The 20091-nt window shown below is 46.5% G+C and overlaps 1 protein-coding gene and 1 pseudogene across 1 annotated transcript; one reads left to right on the top strand and one right to left on the bottom strand.

Moving 5' to 3' along the window:
- Positions 1 to 11564: 11564 nt before the first annotated feature.
- On the bottom strand, positions 11565 to 13440 carry LOC117208307 (unconventional myosin-XVIIIa-like). The gene is made up of 2 exons (XM_033449368.1): positions 12682 to 13440; positions 11565 to 12611 (listed from the first exon to the last, which is right to left on the bottom strand). Exons 1-2 carry the CDS (start codon positions 13438 to 13440, stop codon positions 11565 to 11567), a joined length of 1806 nt encoding a protein of 601 aa, XP_033305259.1.
- Positions 13441 to 14303: 863 nt separating this feature from the next.
- LOC117208308 lies at positions 14304 to 19691 on the top strand (annotated as a pseudogene).
- The last annotated feature ends 400 nt before the right edge of the window (positions 19692 to 20091 follow it).

Raw genomic sequence — 20091 nt, forward strand, 5'->3', positions numbered from 1 at the left:
GAATCTTTGACACGTTTGCGCGGCGTTTCGAAGCCCAAACATCATGTTGGTTGCTTCGAAAAGTCCGAAAGGTGTCGTGATCGCGGTTTTCTTAACGTCTTCTGGCGCGATCGGGATTTGGTGGTGAGCGCGGACAAGGTCGATTTTTGAGTAGACACGCTTACCGTACAGATGTTGCGCGAAATCTTCGATGTGTGGTGGGGAGTACCTGTCGGGTATGGTGCGAGCGTTCAACGCACGATAGTCGCCGCATGGTCGTAGACTTCCGTCCTTCTTTGGGACGACATGCAGGGGTGATGCCCATGGACTCTTCGATGGCCGCATCACTCCTTGCTCGATCATTGTTGCGAAATCCGCCTTGACTTGCTTGAGGCGATCCGGTGCGAGACGTCGAGGTTTACTGTAGACGGGTGGCCCGGGTGTGGTTTCAATATGGTGTACCACACTGTGTCGGATTCTCTCTCGTCCGAAGGCCGGTGGACGAGTTAGATCCGGAAACTCCGCCAAAAGTCGATGGTAGACCGATTCGCCGATTACGGTTTTGATGGATATTTCTTCCGTCGTGGCAGCATATCCCCTTGTTGATAATTGGGTTGTCGTGTGGAGGAGTCGTTTGTTTCGCGGGTCCACGAGCAACCCATAATGGCTTAAAAAATCTACGCCTATGATAGGCGTTTGAACGTCAGCGATTACGAAGTTCCACTTGAAGGCTCGTCTAAGGGACAGGTTAAGGCCAATCGCAGTTGTACCATACGTTGCGATGCGCGTCCCGTTGGCCGCGAATAGTTCGTACGCGTTTTTCTTGACGTGCCTACGAATTTTGCTGCGGGGGTATACGCTGATGTCGGCGCCAGTGTCTACGAGGAAAGAAATCTTCGTTCCCTTGTCCGTAACGAAGATGCGGCGGGATCGCAGGCCGTCGTCGTCTGCCGCGTCTACGGACGGCTGGTCTCGTTTCCCGACTTCCACGTGCATGGGAAACGACAGCTCCTTGCGCATTCTCCGAACTTTGCATGGTAGAAACACAGACCGTCTTGCCGTGGCCGATCTCGCGAGCGCGAACGTCGGTAGTATCGCGAACGCGAGCGTGATCGTGATCGTGGTCGACGGTGATTAATCATGCTCAGCGCGTTCATCTGTGCCCGCAACTGTGATATTTGCTCGCTCAACACGTTGATTGCAGCGGCCATTGGTTCGTATGCTCCCACGTTTTGCGCTGGTGGGTCCATTACTGCCGTTACCCGGGCGGTGCGCTGAAAATCCTCCCGGAATTCTTCCGCGATCAGGTCCGCCTGCCGCAATAACCTTTCTGGGTCCGAATCGTCGACTGCCGCGAGGATACGCCTGATGCGGGCGGGTAATCGGTTCCTCCACAGCGTGAGGGTAAAATCATCGGGCGTGGAGGGGCTGGAGAGTTTTTTTAGGTGTTGATAAAACTGGGATGGTGTTTTTAACGAATAACAGTTTATTAGGACTAATCAACAATCAGAGTTAACAATTAACGGTCAACAATAATATTTAACGGACAACAGGTAACAACTAACAAATAACGATAGACACCGAGATGCCGTTCGTCGCCTTGCTATCGAAAAGGGACCGAGGAGTTACACTTCTAATGACGCAAGCCAGACTGACCCTGCTTTTTGTTTTTCTTCGCGCAGACCTTCCCTTCGTAGCCCATCGATATCCCCACTCGCGTGCATTCATAAGATGTGTCGCCTGTGCTGGCACGAGTATGCTCTTCCGAGAATTCGGCGGAAAGAGTGTGAGGATATCGATGACAGATTGGGCACATGGGTGTTGCGCTTTGGTGGCGTCGCGCTTTGTATCTGGAGCCGTTGAAAAGTTCCGTGGCCCGTGCCGCCACAAGTATTATAATATAGTATTATAGTATTATAATATTATAACTTCATACTTTTCATAGCTTGCATACATTGGAAAGGAAAATATTTGAGTTTCGAAAGTTATTAATCCTCTTTAAGAACCCACTAATCCAATAATACGAAGCATAATTGTTAGAATTTAATCTCGGAATTAAGATTAATAATCTCTGGGAGACATAATGTTTGTGTTGAAATAATGTTATGTGATATTTATTAAACAATTATTACAGGGAATATAAGTGAGTGTTGTGGAATGTAGACAGTTGGCTAGTTATTCTCAGACTGACTGACTTAGTGACCCATGCCCCTTAAAAAGGTTTTGAACCCCACTCTCTATGCAGTAAAGAGTGTGACCTGAGTAGATGTCTGTGTGGCTTCACGGAACCTTCTAGCAGCTTCTCGATACAAAGCGCTACGCCGTCTAGGTGCGACACCGACGTGCCCAATGTTTCGTCCATATCCTTACGCTTCTTCCGCCGAATTCTCGGAAGAGCATGCACGTGCCAGCCGCCGCGGTACATCTAACGAACGTACGCTAGTGGGGACATCGCTGGGCAACGAAGGGAAGAATCCGTTCGATCAATCACCTCATCTATATGCGATTAATATCGTTGTATTCCAATACTCTTCCTCAACGATATTAGTCGCCAATCATTAATTCTGTAAATTGTATTTCTGTAACAGAAAATTCAATTTAATTGCACTTGAGGTTTTAGTTAGTGAATCAGCTATCATTTGATCCCGTACCCTTCAGGTTGACCCATGTAAACTGTTTCCTGCTGTTGTCTGCACGTTTCTGAATGTCTGTAGTGTGCCTTACTACTGGCGCAAACACTTTGTCGTAATCCTTTCCAAATTTTGTGAAAAGCTTTTTGCGACGAGTCTTGCCTTATATCTTACAATTTTGCCTTCGATGTTTCTCTTTATCTTGTAGACCCATCTACATCCAATAACCTTTCGCTGTTTAGGTGGAATCACAAGGTCCCAAGTTTTGTTATTTTTTAGTGAATCCATTTCCTCGTCCATCGCCTTTATCCACAGTTCTGCATTTGGCCTTGATAATGCATTCTTTCGATCCTTTGGTTCTTCTGGGCTAACTGTCATGTTTAGTGCTCCCATGTACCTATCGGGAGGAACTCCTTTATTTGATCTTTTTGATCGCCTTGGCTCTGAACCTTGAATATCTTTATTTGTTACTTTACTTTCCTTGTCTTTGTCTTCGGATTGATCTTTGGGTCCTTTTTCTTCAATAATATTCTTATTGTTGTCTCTTCTGTTTTCCTCAGTTTTATTAATTGTATCTTCAGTAATAGTCTGTTCTTCAAAAATAATTTCTTCAGTCCCGGATTCCTTATGAGTTTCAAGAAAGATCACATTACGGCTTATCTTTACTTTATCTGTAGCTTATCTGTACTTTATCTCTATCAAGTAATCTGTATGCTTTTGATTCTTCCGAATATCCGAAAAACCTTAATTTTTACTGCTCTCTCGTCTAATTTTCTTCGACACTCTTGAGGTATATGTGCATATGCCATAGTACCAAAAGAACGAAGATTTTTGATGTCAGGTAGTTTAGAGTACCATAATTCATACGAGGTCTTACCTTTGTGTTTCGTGGGTAGGATATTTTGCAGGTAGTTGGCTGTGTGTATTGCTTCACCCCAATACTTCTTGTCCATGTCGGCGTCAATAAGCATACATTTAGCCATTTCTATCAATGAACGATTCTTCCTTTCAGCGACTCCATTTTGCTGCGGCGAGTATCCTGCTGTATACTGAATCTTTATGCCTTCATTATGAAAATAACTTCTCAGGTTGTTGTTGACGTATTCCCTTCCTCGACCCGATCTTATTACTTTAGGTATCTTATTTAATTGATTTTTCATTGATTGTACAAATTCTTTAATATATTTCGTGGTTTCATGTTTTGTTTCCATCTGATATATTCTAGTAAATCTACTGAAATCATCAATTATAGTTAAAACATACCTCTTCTTACCTGGAGTTGCAGTCTGCATTGGGCCACAAACATCTGTATGTATGAGATCCAGAATACTACTCGTCCTCGTCGTTGATTCTTTAGAGAAAGGTTTTTTCGCCATTTTTCCTTTTATACAGCACTCGTAAATTTCTCTTCTTCCGCAGTCCTTTATCTTTATCCCGGTTGCAAGGCCGTTTTCTAATTGCTTTATCACATCTATGTTTCTATGCCCGAAACGCTTATGCCACGTATGTTGACAGTTTTCATTGTGTTCCCTTTCCTTAATAGTACATGCGCTTTCGATGGTCGGCAGTAGATATAAGTTGCTTGAGGCTTTAGCGAACAGTTCTACTACTTCATCTTTTATAATACGACAACCGTCATTCTCGAAACTTACTTTATAGCCGTCATTTGTTAATTTTTTCACCGAAAGTAAGTTCGAGCTTAGTCCAGGTATGTACAACACATTGTCAACGTGCATGTTTATCACTTTACCGTTACTTGGGTACTTTATGATGCCTGATTCTTTGCCTTTTACATGAACTGCCTTAACTTCGTCTGCTAGAAGTACAAAACCCTTTTCATCTGGATTGAAGCTGTTGAAAAAATTTCTGTCTGCCGTCATGTGGCTCGTAGCCCCTGAGTCAATAATCCATACATCTTGGGAAACATCTTGGGAAATTTTCTCAGATGCCTTATGTTCTGTACTCACCAAAGCTTGCTGTTCCTCATCAGATGTTTATTCCATCATCTTATTCACTTTATCTTTCTTTGTTTTCCATGTGGCGTAATTACGGCAATCCTTCTTCATGTGCCCGGGTTTCTTACAAAAGAAACATTTCGAATGTCGGAGATGAAAGGACATCGGAGCCTTCCCTTTGGAAATTCGGGAAAATCCCTTAATACCGTAATCTAGATTCTATAATAGGTGTAATTAAACAATTGTCGTCATTCGATCCGATTGTATTTGTTCGAGATTTGTGATAATGAGCTTGGGCTCGAGGCTACATCTAACAAAGGTATGGAGTGATTCTATAGCTCTCCTTAAAAGAAATATTTGTGGCGGCACGCGACAGTAAACATTCCAACGGTTTCTGTTCCGTGGCTCGCCATACGCAGACCCTATTCTTCGAGTATGATGGTTACTAGATTCCGACGCATCTCCACAGTACATGTTCAGCTAGCCTGAGGGCCCGTTATGAATCTTAAAATTTAGTTGACTAAAGTCCTTCAGACAGACAAACAATCTTTGTCCCAGCAACGGAAAGATAGGGCAGACCTATTTTGCAACGAACGACGTCTCCCACTAGCAACTTTCCCTCGAGGGCGGCTAGCATCTTTTTCTAACCACCGATATGGAGATTAATCAATTAGCAGCAACGCCAATTTCCCTTACTTTCTGAACGAAGGCTTTTCTAGACGAATCCGATGATCTCGTGTCCTTAGACACACCCCATTATAGTTTTCCTCTGTGGCATCATCGGGACGGGAAAGGCATTCTCGCTCGCGATCTCACTGATGAAAGGAGTAACCCTTTACGACCAGTGAATATTACGCATCCGACTTAGATTTTGTGAGTACGTCCATCTATCATCCCGTCGACCGCGGATTCGTTATTGAACCTAGGATCATTGTCATTAGTTTCTCGAGTATCTAATTACCACGGTTACTTGTCCGGTTCTACGATAATCGTATTTGCACTAGTCAATGTCTTCTCCATTGCGTAACGACAACGTGTAATCCCAACGAAGATTCGTTTCACGCCCCTAACCCTAATTCTAATGTAAACCCGACATATATATTACCTCGTCATTTATTACGTGACAAAATAAACATCGCTGAGAGAGTCGAAAATTTGTCTCTTCAAATTTTAAGCGGATACGAGTTATCCCGACTACTTCGCGGAACTGATCACTGCAAGCAGTTTCCGGTGTTTTCTTTGTCTGCTCCAGCGATAATGCAATTACTCATAAACTTTCAAAGTAAGAAAAACGAAGTTTTCATATTTTTTATTTCATTGTTATAAAACTATTTAATTGGATTTTTGAGAATCTTACGATCAAAATGATATTGAACGATAGCTAAGCACTCCAAATGCGCAACGTTTAGTCAACTGCACAGAAGACGATACCTAAGTCCGACACAGCTCTTTGAAGTTACAATGAATGTTAATACTAAATCCGTCGTTTAGAGATACCTTTGGCTTCTTGCGACACTAAACTAAACAACTTCCGTTATTTGCTGACTAGTCCAAATGGATCCAGACACTGGTTAAATTCTATTTCTTTTGACTTTATTTGTCTAGATATAAAATCTGTAAGGTATCTCGTTGTATCTCAATTGCTTCTCTTGTTTCTTATTCTTACATTCACCGTATTCACAAAACAACGATCCAAAGACAAGTAATAGCGGTCAGTTTGTGAAAGGTGCTCGTTAACAAATCTTAAATTACAACGAAATGAAATTGTTGAACACCTTAAAATTGAAAATTATCGAACTAAGTAGGAAAAAGGCCACAATGTTTGTAGAAAAACTGAATAATTGTATTATAATTCACCAATATCGCCATTTTCAATTTAACAAAATTACATCGTAATTATATTTCAGGTATGCGTGAACCAAAATACTAATCATAAAAAGAAATTTGCTGTATGTAGCGAAAAACCGAGTTACGTCGCGTGAGATAAACCGTACGCCATCATCTCGTTGTCAAACATCGGCGCCTCTACATATTCATGGAGGCGGACACACCTGGACCCCGAACGAGGACTGTAGGCGAGGGTCGCGGCCCGCCGAGGAGGGGACACGCGCGCCCACCGCCAAGATGGAAGGTTAAGGAGATGAACGGGGATCTACTCCGGAAGGCTGCCATAGGAACAGCTTGGAGCTGGGAAGCCCCGACGACGACGACCGAGACAAACGTGGAAGAGGAAGCTGAGAACCTGCGCCGAGCCATGACAGCAATCTGCGACGCATCCATGCCACGTGCCACACCAGGTACGGTGCGAGGCAGGGCAGTCTACCCTGCCTGACATCGCGGAGCTGAGGACGAGATGCGTCCGGGCCCGAAGACAGTACCTAAGGGCCCGCCGCTGGCGACGACACAACGAAGAAGTCTCCTCGCGCTACCGGGCGTACCGCGTGCTACGGCGCTCGCTGCAAAAGGAGATTAAAAACGCGAAGGACCGTGCCTGGTCCGAACTGATCGGAACAGTCGAGGCCGACCCATGGGGAAGGCCGTATAGGACGGTGACACGGAAACTGCGCGCGAAGGGCTCCCTGGCAACGACGGAAATGGAACCTGCGCTGCTGCGGCAGATCATCGCGACACTGTTCCCCTCGCAAGAAGACAGGGCGACAGAACGGCCGCGGGAACCGACGCGGATGTTGGAATGGAGCGATGACTGGGAAGTCACAGAGGAGGAGATATGGGAGGCGGCCAGAAGAATGGCCTCCCGCGACGTGGCGCCGGGCCCGGACGGAATCTCGGGTCGGATCTGGGGGGAAGTGATGGGAGTCATGGCCCCCAGACTTCGGCGTCTCCACACAAGATACCTGAAAGAGGGAGCTTACCTCCGGGCATGGCGGACGGCGAGGCTGGTCTTGCTCCATAAAGAGGGTCGACCGACGACCTCGCCGTCAGCGTACTGGCCGATATGCCTGCTAGACGAGGTCGGCAAACTACTCGAGAGTTGGCACGAAAGCCAGTACGGCTTCCGGAAGGAACGCTCGACGACTGACGCGGTCAGACGCGCGCGGCACTGGCAGAGGACAGAGTTTCCCGGAACGACGTGGCGCTGGCGGTTTCCCTGGACATCGTCAACGCGTTTAACTCCATGCCGTGGGACAGGATACTGACGGCCCTGGAGCACTTCGAGGTTCCCAGCTACCTCGTCCGGCTGTTCCGGGCCTACCTCGACGACACGTGGATTTGCTACAGCAGCAAGGAGGGAGAGGAAAGGCGACCTGTCGAACGCGGAGTCCCGCAGGGCTCGGTGCTGGGACCGATCCTATGGAACATTGCGTACGACGAGGTACTGCGATGCCCCCAGGCGCGGCCATGGCGTGCTACGCGGACGACACCCTGGTCCTGGTCGGGGGTCGTGGCTGGCACGAGACACTGCGCATCGGCGAAATCGCAACGGCCTGCGCAATCCGTGCCCTGCGCGGATTGGGCCTGAGGGTCTCCCCTGCGAAGTCAGAGTCCACCTGGTTCTACGACAAGAAGCGGCGGGGGACCCCACCGCCCGGCCTATGCATAAACATGGCAGGCGAAACCGTCCAGGTGGGATCGCAAATGAAATACCTGGGTCTTGTCATCGACAGCCAGTGGACGTTCGAGCCACACTTCGACTGCCTGATTCCGAAAGTGTCGGTGGCCGCTAATGCCGCATGCGGCCTGCTACCGAACATCGGCGGGGCGGGAGACGCGGTGCGCCGACTTCACGAGGGTGTCATTCTGTCCCTAGTGATGTACGGGGCCCCGGTATGGGCGGACGACCTGATGGCTAGCCGCCGCAGCATCCTGCTTCTGAGGAGGCTACACAGGGTAACCGCCATCAAAGTCATTAGGGGATACCGGACGGTCTCTCACGCGTCGGCGAGCGCCCTAGCCGCGTCCCCCCCGTGGGAGCTCCGGGCGCCAGCGCTCAAAAAGTGATACACCCACCGGAGAGTATTGCATCCGGGAGAAGATCCGACCGAGCAGGCGGCTTCGAATGGCATAGAAACCGCTATGGAGGACACGTGGGACCGGTGGCGATCCCAGCTGATCAACGAGGGAGGTGAACATCGGGGCGCGGAGGCGGTCCTCCCAAACTGGGAGGCATGGAGAAGCCGCCACGGCCTCCCGCTCACATTCAGAATGACCTAGATGCTCACCGGACACTGCGTGTTCGGCGAGTTCCTAAAGAGAATTGGACGGGAGACGACAGACATCTGCCACCACTGTGGAGAGGACAGGGACACGGCGCAGCAAACACTGGAGCTCTGCCCGGCGTGGAAGCTGCCCCGACACTCCCTGCGGCACGCCACAAGAGGAACACTGACCCCCCTGCGATTATAGGGGCGATACTGAGAGGGCCACAGGACTACGAGGCCGTCCGCCACTTCTGCGAGCGAGTTATGCTCGCGAAGGAGCGAGCGGAAAGGGAGAGGAAGAAAAACTCTCACCCCTGCAGGATAAGACGATGGAGAAGGATGGCAGTCAGGCGACCTAGAACCGCACCACCGCCGTCCCAACGGACCACGCCTGAAGGAGCGCAGCGCTAGGGGCAAGGACCCCCCTAACGCCAGCTCAATAGACGGAAGATACTAGGACTGGCTCGAACAAGAGGACTCGAGAGAAGGGCGCAACAGAAGTTAATTCATTGAGGTTCCTGGAGCACCCCCGTCGCACTCGTAGGTTAGTCATCGTGGAGTTTTAGTCGGTAGGAGTCCGACACTGCTCTGCTGCTACGCGTCCACTGCAGCATCGGAGTGTCCATGAGGATTTCTCCACGTACAAAAAAAAAAGAAAAAGTTCGAAGAGCGTTGTACTCGACATTTGCTGCGTTATACAGCGCACGACAGAAGGTTCGCACTGTGTCAACACTGCTCTCTGTCAAAACCGATGCAATTTTACTACTTTTTAACGTTCGGGGCCAAAAATTCAATTCAACGAACCTCCGCTGTTTTTCGGCATACATGGGCAGTTTGTAGCACGTTGTCCTCATTTGCTGCTATATACTGAGCACATCAGAAGGATTGCACTGTGTCTATACTGCTGCCTGCCAAATCCGATGCAACTTTAATTTTTTTTAATGCTCAAGACTAAAAATTCAATTCAACGAATCTCCGCTGCTTATCGGGATACATGGACAGTTCGAAGCGCGTTGCACTCGACATTTTCTGCTTTATACAGCGCACATCAGAAGGTTCGCACTGTGTCAACACTGGTCCCTGTCAAAACCGATGCAATTTTCATTTTTTTAATGCTCAAGGCTAAAAATTCACATCAACGAACCTCCGTTGTTTTTCGGCTTACATGGACAGCGTGAAGCGCGTTGTACTCGTCCTTTGCTGCTTTATGCAGCGCACATCAGAAGGTTTGCACTGTGTCAACACTGCTCCCTGTTAAACCGCTCGTCTTCGCTGTATCGTAGTAACCATCGGTGCAAGTAGCAGCTTGTGCAAGAGAATAAATATGAACCTAGCGCGGAACGTGATGCGAACAGTAGCGGCGAGTCGAACGAAGCTCTCGGTGCTAATTATTAAAGTTAAAGTACTGTCGACTATAAGCGGATGAAGAACACGCACTCAACTTATTTATTATTCATACTAACTCTTCCGAATTTTTCGAACGTAGATGATTGATTAATGTATCAAAAACTGAATAATTCGCAATGACGTATGTATTTTCGACCACTCGCGGGGAGACGCAATCGCGAGAAGAGACGTCAACGGGAGTCGTAAATTCCCGTTACGATTATAATAATCAACACCACGAGTTGATCGATCCCCTGATTTCCGTTAAGATAATAAGGGTGATTCAGTTATTATAACAGTGTGATTCACAGAATTATAAGGTTTTTATTTCCAGCACTTAAGTTACACTGTTGAGTAGATATGTGGCAGATGAAAAGAGAGTTTTGCGTTTCGTCCGGGGACTACCGGTGGACTCGTCAGTAAGGCTATGCCCGGTAGTCCCTGCCTTAGACGTAGAGGGAGTCTCGCTAGGTGCGGTATTTGTATCAATCGTCCGTATATTCGACCGCTAGCGAGATAGACAGACTCGTTGTCGTCGTAGCCCTCTAGTGTTGGCGGTTGGTACCCGCGGATCACCCGGGAGGTGTTCCGCCGCGTTGATACCTCGACCTGTCGGCGTCCTATTGATACCGACAACTTTTCGCACGAAGATAAGGTAGATATGCACAGTAGAGCAAGGTTCTTGGAGTTGAACTTGGCATGTTAGTGGACGTAGCACTAGAAGATACTTAATAGAGGAAGTGAATGTTCGGTGATCCCGAGAACTGACTTGGATAGTTGATGTGAGTTAGACTTAGACGCTGACTTCTCAAGCGTCTGTAGAAGAAGTAGTTGACTTAACCCCGCTAAAGTCGTAGGAGAAGTCGTTGACTTGACCCTCCTGAGGTCGTAGGAGAAGTAGTTGTCTTGACCCCACTTGTAATATCGGAATATATTAAAGGTGTAATTTTGTCCGATTAATTATAATTTATTAACAATGGATTGAAAATACAGATATTAGTTAGACAGAGAAACGATGTTTGATTAACAGGAAAACTAAATGCAACGCTCGTATTTACAACAAATAACTTGACAACTATTTGGTAACTCTCTCTCTCTCTCTCTCTCTCTCTCTCTCTCTCTCTCTCTCACTAGCAACTCTAACACTCGACAACACTCGCAACTCAATTCTAACGACTCTATGCTTCGACGTCTCGATCAACTCTGATTCTCGCAACACGCACACTTTTCGATTCGCCTTGGATAGCGAAACCGTCCTTCTTCTAACGTTGCCTATTGTTTCCCTCATACCTATGTAAGAACTACCAACTACGTGCCTTTAGTCACGTAGGCACTCTTAAATGTAAACGAACCACAGAAACACGACGTATACGGTTTTTCCATTTTCAGCCGATCTCCAATCAAAGCTATTCTACGATATCACAATCGGCCTTTCCTGACAATCACATCTGCCCTCAGATGTGCTCATCATCGCCGCTCGCACTTACATCACTATCGTCAGCATTCCACCATTTCATGTGATCGGCTGCTGTGGAAGTTGTACGTGGCCCTTCGTGCTCCCCCTCTCGCTGCACTATGTATCGGTCATTTCGCAGGACTTTCATCACCCGATACGGTCCAAGAAACTTCGGATGCAGCTTTACCCCGGGACCTTTCTGCATCCTCTCGATTGCCACTAGATCTCTCGTCCTGTATGCTGTCGCCTTCTTGCGTCTCCTGTTATACGCCCGCTTGCTTCGGATTCGGATCTCCTCAATCCGTCTCTTTGCGTCTGCACGCAACTGATCTCGTTCCTCTTGGAACACCGCGGCCTGTTCGTCCTCGATGCTACTGCTCCTCTTTCGCTCTTCCTCTATCTTCCTCTCCGTTGTTTGTTTACCCATTTCACTCTTGTCAGGGGCTTTGATCGTCGTGGCAGCATCGTGACATTTTCGTAGGCTCGGTTCGTACATGGAAGACGTTAACAACTTACCATCTACCGAGACTATGATCTCTTCTTTTTCGAAGGTCTTCACGTTCATCGTGTCCTCGACAATCCCATCGTCGTCCTCGTCATCCACATACTCTGTATATCGAATCTTCGTATCGATATTATTGGAGGGATTCCGCGCGTGCGACTTCCCTTGTCTTTTCGTTCGCCTTGCATTCACTCTCTTCGAGTCTATCCGAAAACTTAAAACAACCCTCACACCCGCAACGCTATCCTTCTCAGTAAATTCGCAAATATCATCAACAACATCCTGTTGCTGTTGTTTAGCCAGATTCTTCCTCCTCGTGATGTTCGCTAAGTCCTCCTGCTGGCCGCAAGAATCCGACGAGGACACCATCTCGTGGTCCACTTTACCAATCACCACGTGTCTTGCCACTATTCTCCGTTCCTCCGACACTTGCTGCACAACTGCCCGATACTTCTTCAAAACTTCTGCTAACTCTTCTTTATTTTCTTCCAATTGCGACAGTAGCTCAGTTCGTTCGCGACTAGCTACATTAATCACGATCTTCTGCTTCGGAACGTTGCCGCAGTACTTCCTGCAACGAAGCCTGCGTCTCATTCGGTTCTTGCTCCAGTACCTGTTTCGCTTTAACTGCAACTGCTCTAGCGCATTCTGCATCTTCTAACTGGTTCTTCAGCTGTGCTACTTCCTCCTCCGTTTTGCTACCAAATGTTAACTCCTCAAGCTCTTGGCCCAATGTCCGCAATCTTTCTTCCTTCAATTCGATTTCCAATCTTGCGTCACTAAGGTTCTGTTCTATGGTAAACTTCTCCGCGATCGCGATTTCTTTTTCTCTAGCTAATCTTTTACGTTGCGCTTTCTCTTGCCGTAGATCGTTCATTAGATTCTGAGTTTCTGAATCAAATTTGCGCTGTTTCTTTTCCAGAAGATTATTCATAGCTGTTTGTTCTTCCAACAGTAGTCTCAAGTCGTGCATCTCGCCATTCAGACTTTGCACGCGTCGTTTCCATTGTCCAACAACCTGACGTTGTTCCTCGACCTCTTCGTAAGCATCAGCTAATTTCTTCTCCAATTGCTTCTTAAATCCAACCAGTTGCTCAAGATCATCCTCATGTTGCTGGGCACTTACTACATTTTCAAACTCATTCCTTAACGCCTTTTTTAGCTTTGCCCAGGACTTCGCGCATCGCTCTTGTCGTACGAAGGCCTGAGCGGAGCCTGTGAGTAATTTCTTAGCATAGGTCACCATGTGGGCGTCTGAGCAACCACACACTTCTGCCATTTCCTCGAAGTCTTCCACCCACTGATTTACACTCAGCAGATCATCCTCGCTGAATTTCTCTAATGAGTCTTCTACGTCTTTAAGACTCAACATCGAACCGACGCATACCTTCTAGTGATACTCATTGCGGTCCTGATACACCGCTCGCGTGCCTCTCCTGTATTCTCGCGCGCCTTGTTTGTCGTCCTCGCCTTTACTTTCGTCGGAGCTCTCTTCTTCCGACGATACATCGTCTCCTTCTAGGGCCGCCTGTAGCCGCGCGCGTAGTTCGGATTTTCTTCCTGTTACCTTCAACCCCAAGCTAGCGAGACGCGCTCTCAGCTCTTTCGTCCTCAGCTTCTCGAGGTCTTCAACGTTCGCCATTTTATTCTATTCTTTTTCTACTCCCGCACAAATAGCTCCGTTAAATCGTGTCGTTTTCTGTCTTATTCGATCCCGGAGGGGCCCCCACTTGTAATATCGAAAAATAAGGATAGAAATTTTCTTTTTCGATTACTTACAATTTATTAATATTAAATTGAATATACAAATATAAATTGGACAGAGAACGATATTTAACGGAAACTAAATGCAATACTCGTATCTATATCAAATAACTTTACAGTTATTTGATCACTCTCGTCACAACGAATCTAACACACACACTCTCTCTCTCTAACAACTCTATCAATTCTCACGACTCTACTCTTCGACGACTCGAAACCTCTAACGACTCTACTCTTCGACAACTCGAAACCTCTAACGACTCTACTCTTCAACGACTCAATTCGCTCTGATCTTCGCCAATACACTCCTGCTCGGTCGTGCTCGCTCTTGCAGCAGGTTGGTGGTGGTGAAGGTTGGTGGACTAGGAAGGGTCTTGACCGCTCTCGATAGAAAGTTGCTAGTAGGAAGCATCGTGCGTGAGAAAAACTAACTTTCCCTTATCAAGCCGTAGTAGACAATAGTCTTTAGAAATGATTCAGAAAACAGCTGTTTGTTGGTTCTGAAGAACCTTAGCTAGCAAATTACTGGGATTTATGATGGGTTCTTAAGACGAGCGGGTACGCAGCAAGGATGAGCGGACATCTGGTTCTCGTCTGGCCCGCGGTGTATGGCCTGGTCTAGGTAGAGGGTCGCCCGACGTAACAACGTAAGCTGAGCGCGGCTCATCGATTTATACCCTTGCGTATTCCTCTTCCTGTGCATTGGTTCCTTTGAATTTGCCGGAACACACCGAGATCAAAAACGTTTGATCTAATGTACAAAAGGCTAATGTACAAAAAGTTAAAGACGTCCTGTAGAAGAGTAACAGCCATCCGGAGCTTGCCAATCGGATCATAACACCGGTACCAACACAGCCGAAATCTGCCGAACGGGATCGTCGACTCACAGATATTAAAAAAAGCAAGCGCGATGCGAGAAGCGGTTGAGACATAAGAATCAAAACAGAAACCCTGATATAGTTCTTATATCTGAAATCAATCATATAATATAATCAATAATATCATAAATCATATAATAATAATCAATCAATAATCAAAATTAGAACTGCTCTTGTTCTAAACTTGTGTCCATTTATTAAAAGGCTCATGTATTTTCCTGCGTAAACACCTAAATCATACGTATAACCGCTCGGTAAACATAATTTGTATTATTTGATGCCGTATTTATGATATTTCCCTTTGGTATATTAGCGGAAATTTATCATTCTTATTTTTATTCTGGTAGAAATTTGCAAAATTCCAAAGAAGATATTCGAAATCCAAATTCAGGAATTTATGTCGCAAAAGTATTGATGATAAATTCTGTAGTAGGTTTAAGATCCTGCATGGTTCCAAACCTGTTGCTAAAACCCATGTTGATATAATCCTAATTTCCCCAAATTTTCATCTTTATTTTTACACTGCGATTTAAGGCAAGGAAAATGATTGAAAGTTTCTTTTGTTCTTGTTTCAAATCATTTTTTCTTCTTAAAAAGGATTTTAAGAAATATAAAAAATATGTCGGGTTTACATTAGAATTAGGGTTAAGGGCGTGAAACGAATCTTCGTTTGGGTTACACGTTGTCGTTATGCAATAGAGAAGACATTGACTAGTGCAAATATGATTATTATAGAACCGGACAAGTAACCGTGGTAGTTAGGTACTCGAGAAACTAATGACAATGATCCTAGGTTCAATAACGAATCCGCGGTCGACGGGATGATAGATGAACGTACTCACAAAATCTAAGTCGGATGCGTAATATTCACTGGTCGTAAAGGGTTACTCCTTTCATCAGTGAGATCGCGAGCGAGAATGCCTTTCCCGTCCCGATGATGCCACAGAGAAAAACTATAATGGGGTGTGTCTAAGGACACGAGATCATCGGATTCGTCGAGAAAAGCCTTCGTTCAGAAAGTAAGGGAAATTGGCGTTGCTGCTAATTGGTCAATCTCCATATCGGTGGTTAGAAAAAGATGTTAGCCGCCCTCGAGGGAAAGTTGCTAGTGGGAGACACCGCTCGTTGAAAAATAGGTCTCCCCTATTTTCCCGTAGTTGGGACAACGACTGTTTGTCTGTTTGAAGGACTTTAGTTGACTAAATCTTAAGATTTATAACGGGCCCTCGAGCTAGCCGAACATGTACTGCGGAGACGCATCGACATCTGGCAATCATCTTACTCGAAGAATAGGGTCTGCGTGTGGCGAGCTACGGGACAGAAACCGTTGGAATGTTTACTGCCACCTGCCGCTACAAATCTTTCTTTTAAGCAGAGCTATAGGGTTACTCAATGCCTTTGTTAGACGGAGAGTTCGTCCCGTTGACCGCTGCTACGTTTCCCTGTTTCGGTTAAGATAACAGAGGTGGTTTAATGAATGTAACACTGTATTAACAGGTTAACATAGAATGATATATTTTATAATATTATGATGAATATGTTACAGAAATTTGACTCGACTTTGCGATATCTCTAGATAAATTCGTTTGCTCTGCAGATTTGTCGAAGTGTCACGTTTGACTCGTCAGAAGTAACTGATCATCCTTCGATTATTCCTTTGTCTCATTTGAAAGACGTCCCCCACTATGCTCGGGTCACGCCACCGCACGCGCCTATGATCACGCATGCCTCTTGTTACGTCGTGCGACATTCTATCTAGGCCAGGCCACACACCGCGGACGGGATGGCAACCAGATGTCCGCACGCCTTCACTACGTACCTTCAATAGTGTTAAGAGCCAATCATAAATCTTAGAGGAATTTCTAAGGTCCTTCAGACCGAACCAAACATCTGCACTAAGTCACTGTCTAAAGGTTATTGTTTACTACGGAAAGATAGGAGAAGTTCGTCTTTCTCATGTACGATGTTTTACACTAGCAACTTTCTCTCGAGGCGGTTAACACCCTTCCTCCACTCTTCCACACCAATCCAGAAAATTAACCTATTACCAGAGAAGTCCTTCCCTCACTCTCCCAACAAGAACTTGGTCTTAACAAATCAGCTTTTCTCGCATCATTAGACCCACCCATCGCAAGTTTCCTCCGCTGCATCATCGTTACAGAAAGTCAGTCATTACACGTTTTTTGAACCTTCAACATCTAAGCGTGCGTCGCGTACAACACCTTGTTACTCTAGCTATCAATCGAATTAATTGTACATTTCTAGTTAAGAAGTTGTTGGAATAAACATTAATTGTATTCGTTAATTCAGTGTAAAATCAATTTAACCATCCCTATTATCGCAAACGAAATTAGGGGATCGATCACTTTGTGGCGTCGATTATCCAATCGTAACGGGAATTTACGACTCCCGTTGACGTGCTTCCTCACGATCGTGTCTCCCCGCAAATGGTCGAAACATTTTGGTCCTTCGAGCCGGATAACGTGTCAATGAGAGGTGTACTTGCCAGTGACCACACCATGCCACTTGAATACATTAAACCAGCAGCGGGAGTGTTATCACCATCACGAAGCCAGTGACGTCAGGTGTGTCACATTCGAAGGAGCACAACCCATTGGCAAAGGAACTCAACCACGCAGCCTCCCGCCACAGCTGGGCGAGCATCAAACCAACGAATTCCACAACTTAATAACACAACCAAACGAGTGGCCGTCGGGGAGGAACGAGGCGTTCCTCGCCAAGTATACACGCGACCTCACGACGCACGACAGTAAGGTAAGCTCGTTCCTTATATCGACCATCTCCTATCCTCGGCAACGATAGCAAGCGAAGACCAGCTCATCTCCCTGCGTCGGAGACGAGGCTATTGTAGCGGCCGATTCACATACGTATCGAACCGACTGGACGAGTACGAACAATCAGGGTGTCAGCAAAACTCCTTGCTAACGAACTACGAGAAACAACTGACGGACGCTGCGAGTCAATTCGAAGATATCCAATTCGAGTTAGAAGTATTAGACGAGGAGGAACAAGCGCGCGGCTTCGAAATAAGAGATCAGTACGTCGCGGTAGACATAAAGCTACAAAATCTTCTAAGGAAGCGCAAGCAGCATCGCCGTCGACATTCATAAACCTTCCAACCTGTGCATCATCCGCTAGTTCAAATCCGATAACTATTAAGTTACCAGATCTTCAGCTCCCTACTTTCGACGGAAGCTTAGAGAAATGGAACACGTTTTATGACATTTTTTTTCCACCATCGATAAAAATCCTAATCTCACGGAAGTACAGAAATTTCATTACCTGCAGTCCGCCCTGCAAGGAGAAGCAGCGGATTGCTTAAACGGGTTACCCCTTAGTAATATAAACTACAGTCAGGCTATAAGGGTTCTTAAGAAGAGTTTCGAATGTCCACGATACACAACTGTCAGTCACGGCATGGCAATCATTGATTATCCAAAGTTAACCAAAGAATCTCCAACGGAATTGAGGCGCTTAGTCCACACATTCAAACAGCACATATCCGCGTTAAACAAATTAGGAGACTCTTACCCCGATACCAGTGCCGTACTTAACAGCCTCATTCTATCGAAAATCCCACCAAGAATCCAAAAATAATGGGAAATGACGCTGCCTAATAAGGAGCTGCCTCCGTACATTCAGCTATTGAGCTTCCTAGAGAGATTAGCACGAAGCTCCAGACCGATCACCACGGTCAAACAAACAAGAGAATCACCGGAACAAACCACTCCGGTCCGTCAACGCGCACCACGAGGGCATGCATTTACGGCGACACAGGTTACTCCGACATGCCCCACCTGTTAAGGACCACACCCCATTTGAAGGTGTGACACCTTCAAAACCAAACCCCTTCGCGAACGCATTCGGGAAGTCAAAGGAGCATCATTATGCCTCGGGAAAGGGCACACAACAAAACATTGTCTCGCGGGGTCATGCCGCGTCTGCGGTGAACGACATCATACGTTGCTGCATAGAGCAAAACACTATTCAGAATCTCGCTCCAGCACGCCCAGCCCGAAATCTTCCCCATCAAATAGTCGATCCACAACACCCTCTTTGCCACACTACTCACCACCCACTCGTCGCAAAAGGCACACAACAGACCACAGATCGGAACCACCACGAACAGCCGCGTCTAGAAGTCCACCTCCCAGTGACAGGCGAACACATAACCAATGACGCCGACGATCGACGACTCCGTTGACGACCGAACATACCAGACCAGCACCGTCCGAGTCACTATCCAATGATCTAGTCACCACAGCGCAGATTAACGTTTTGAATGATAAACGGCAACCAATCCGTTGTCGAGCGTTGCTCGACACCGGATCTAGTATGAATTACATTACCGAGAAATTAAAAAAATCGCTAAAAAATAAAGCACAACAAATGTTCGGTCCCAATCGGAGCTCTAGATACCTTGACGACGACCTCTAAGCGACACACCACGGCCACGATCACTTCCACTGACGGCACATACACACGGACATTAACGTTCCTTGTCATTCCGACCATATCAACCTTAATTTCAAGCGAACCCATCGATCGTTCGACACTTGAGATACCAAAAAATCTCAAATTGGCCGATCCACGATTTCATTCACCAGCTCCGATCGATGTGCTACTAAGCTCAGGTTCAACACTCGCGTCGATGTGTGTGGGACAAATCAACCTAACGCAACCAGACGAGCCTGAACTGCATCTGCAAAAAACGCGATTCGGATGGGTAATCGGGGGGAGTCCAACTTCCCAAACCGCGACAAATACATTTCACACACCCACGACGACTCTACAAGCAGACCTCGCGCGGTTTTGGCAAATTGACGAAGGACCCTCGATTACACATATCTCAGAGGCAGATCGACGATGCGAAGAACACTTCCAAGCCCACATCCGACGCACCAGCGAAGGACGTCGCTCTACCATTCAACGATCAGCTTCAGTCACCCGGATCCTCTGAAACGCTAGCAATTAAACGACTTGCCTCATTCAATCACCGATTCCAGCACGACAAACGCTTCGAATCAGAATATCGAACGGTAATACAGGAGTACCTGACATTGGGACACATGACGAAGGTCAATGTCAACCACTCCGACGACAACGGATACTATTTACCCCATCATAGCGTGATCGAAGCATCGACTCAAACCACCAAACTCCGTGTAGTTTTCGACGGATCGGCACCAAGCACTACCGGAATCTCCCTAAACGATACACTTCACACAGGACCAAAGTTACAGGAAGATTTATTTTACATACTAATTAGATTCCGCTCTCATCAATACGTACTCACTGGCGATATCGAAAAAATGTATCGGCAATTCCTCGTACGACCAGAGGATCGGAAATATCAAAAG

Source organism: Bombus bifarius, unplaced genomic scaffold, assembly GCF_011952205.1.
Source record: "Bombus bifarius isolate JDL3187 unplaced genomic scaffold, Bbif_JDL3187 scf7180000008061, whole genome shotgun sequence".
In the NCBI taxonomy this organism is placed as follows: domain Eukaryota; kingdom Metazoa; phylum Arthropoda; class Insecta; order Hymenoptera; family Apidae; genus Bombus; species Bombus bifarius.

Excerpts from the sequence above, each read along its gene's own strand:
- LOC117208307 (XM_033449368.1), bottom strand. The coding sequence starts at position 13,440 with ATGTTGAGTCTTAAAGACGTAGAAGACTCATTAGAGAAATTCAGCGAG. Across the intron at positions 12,612-12,681 it reads TTGCAGTTAAAGCGAAACAG|AAGATCGTGATTAATGTAGC; the intron begins GTACTGGAGCAA and ends GTTCCGAAGCAG.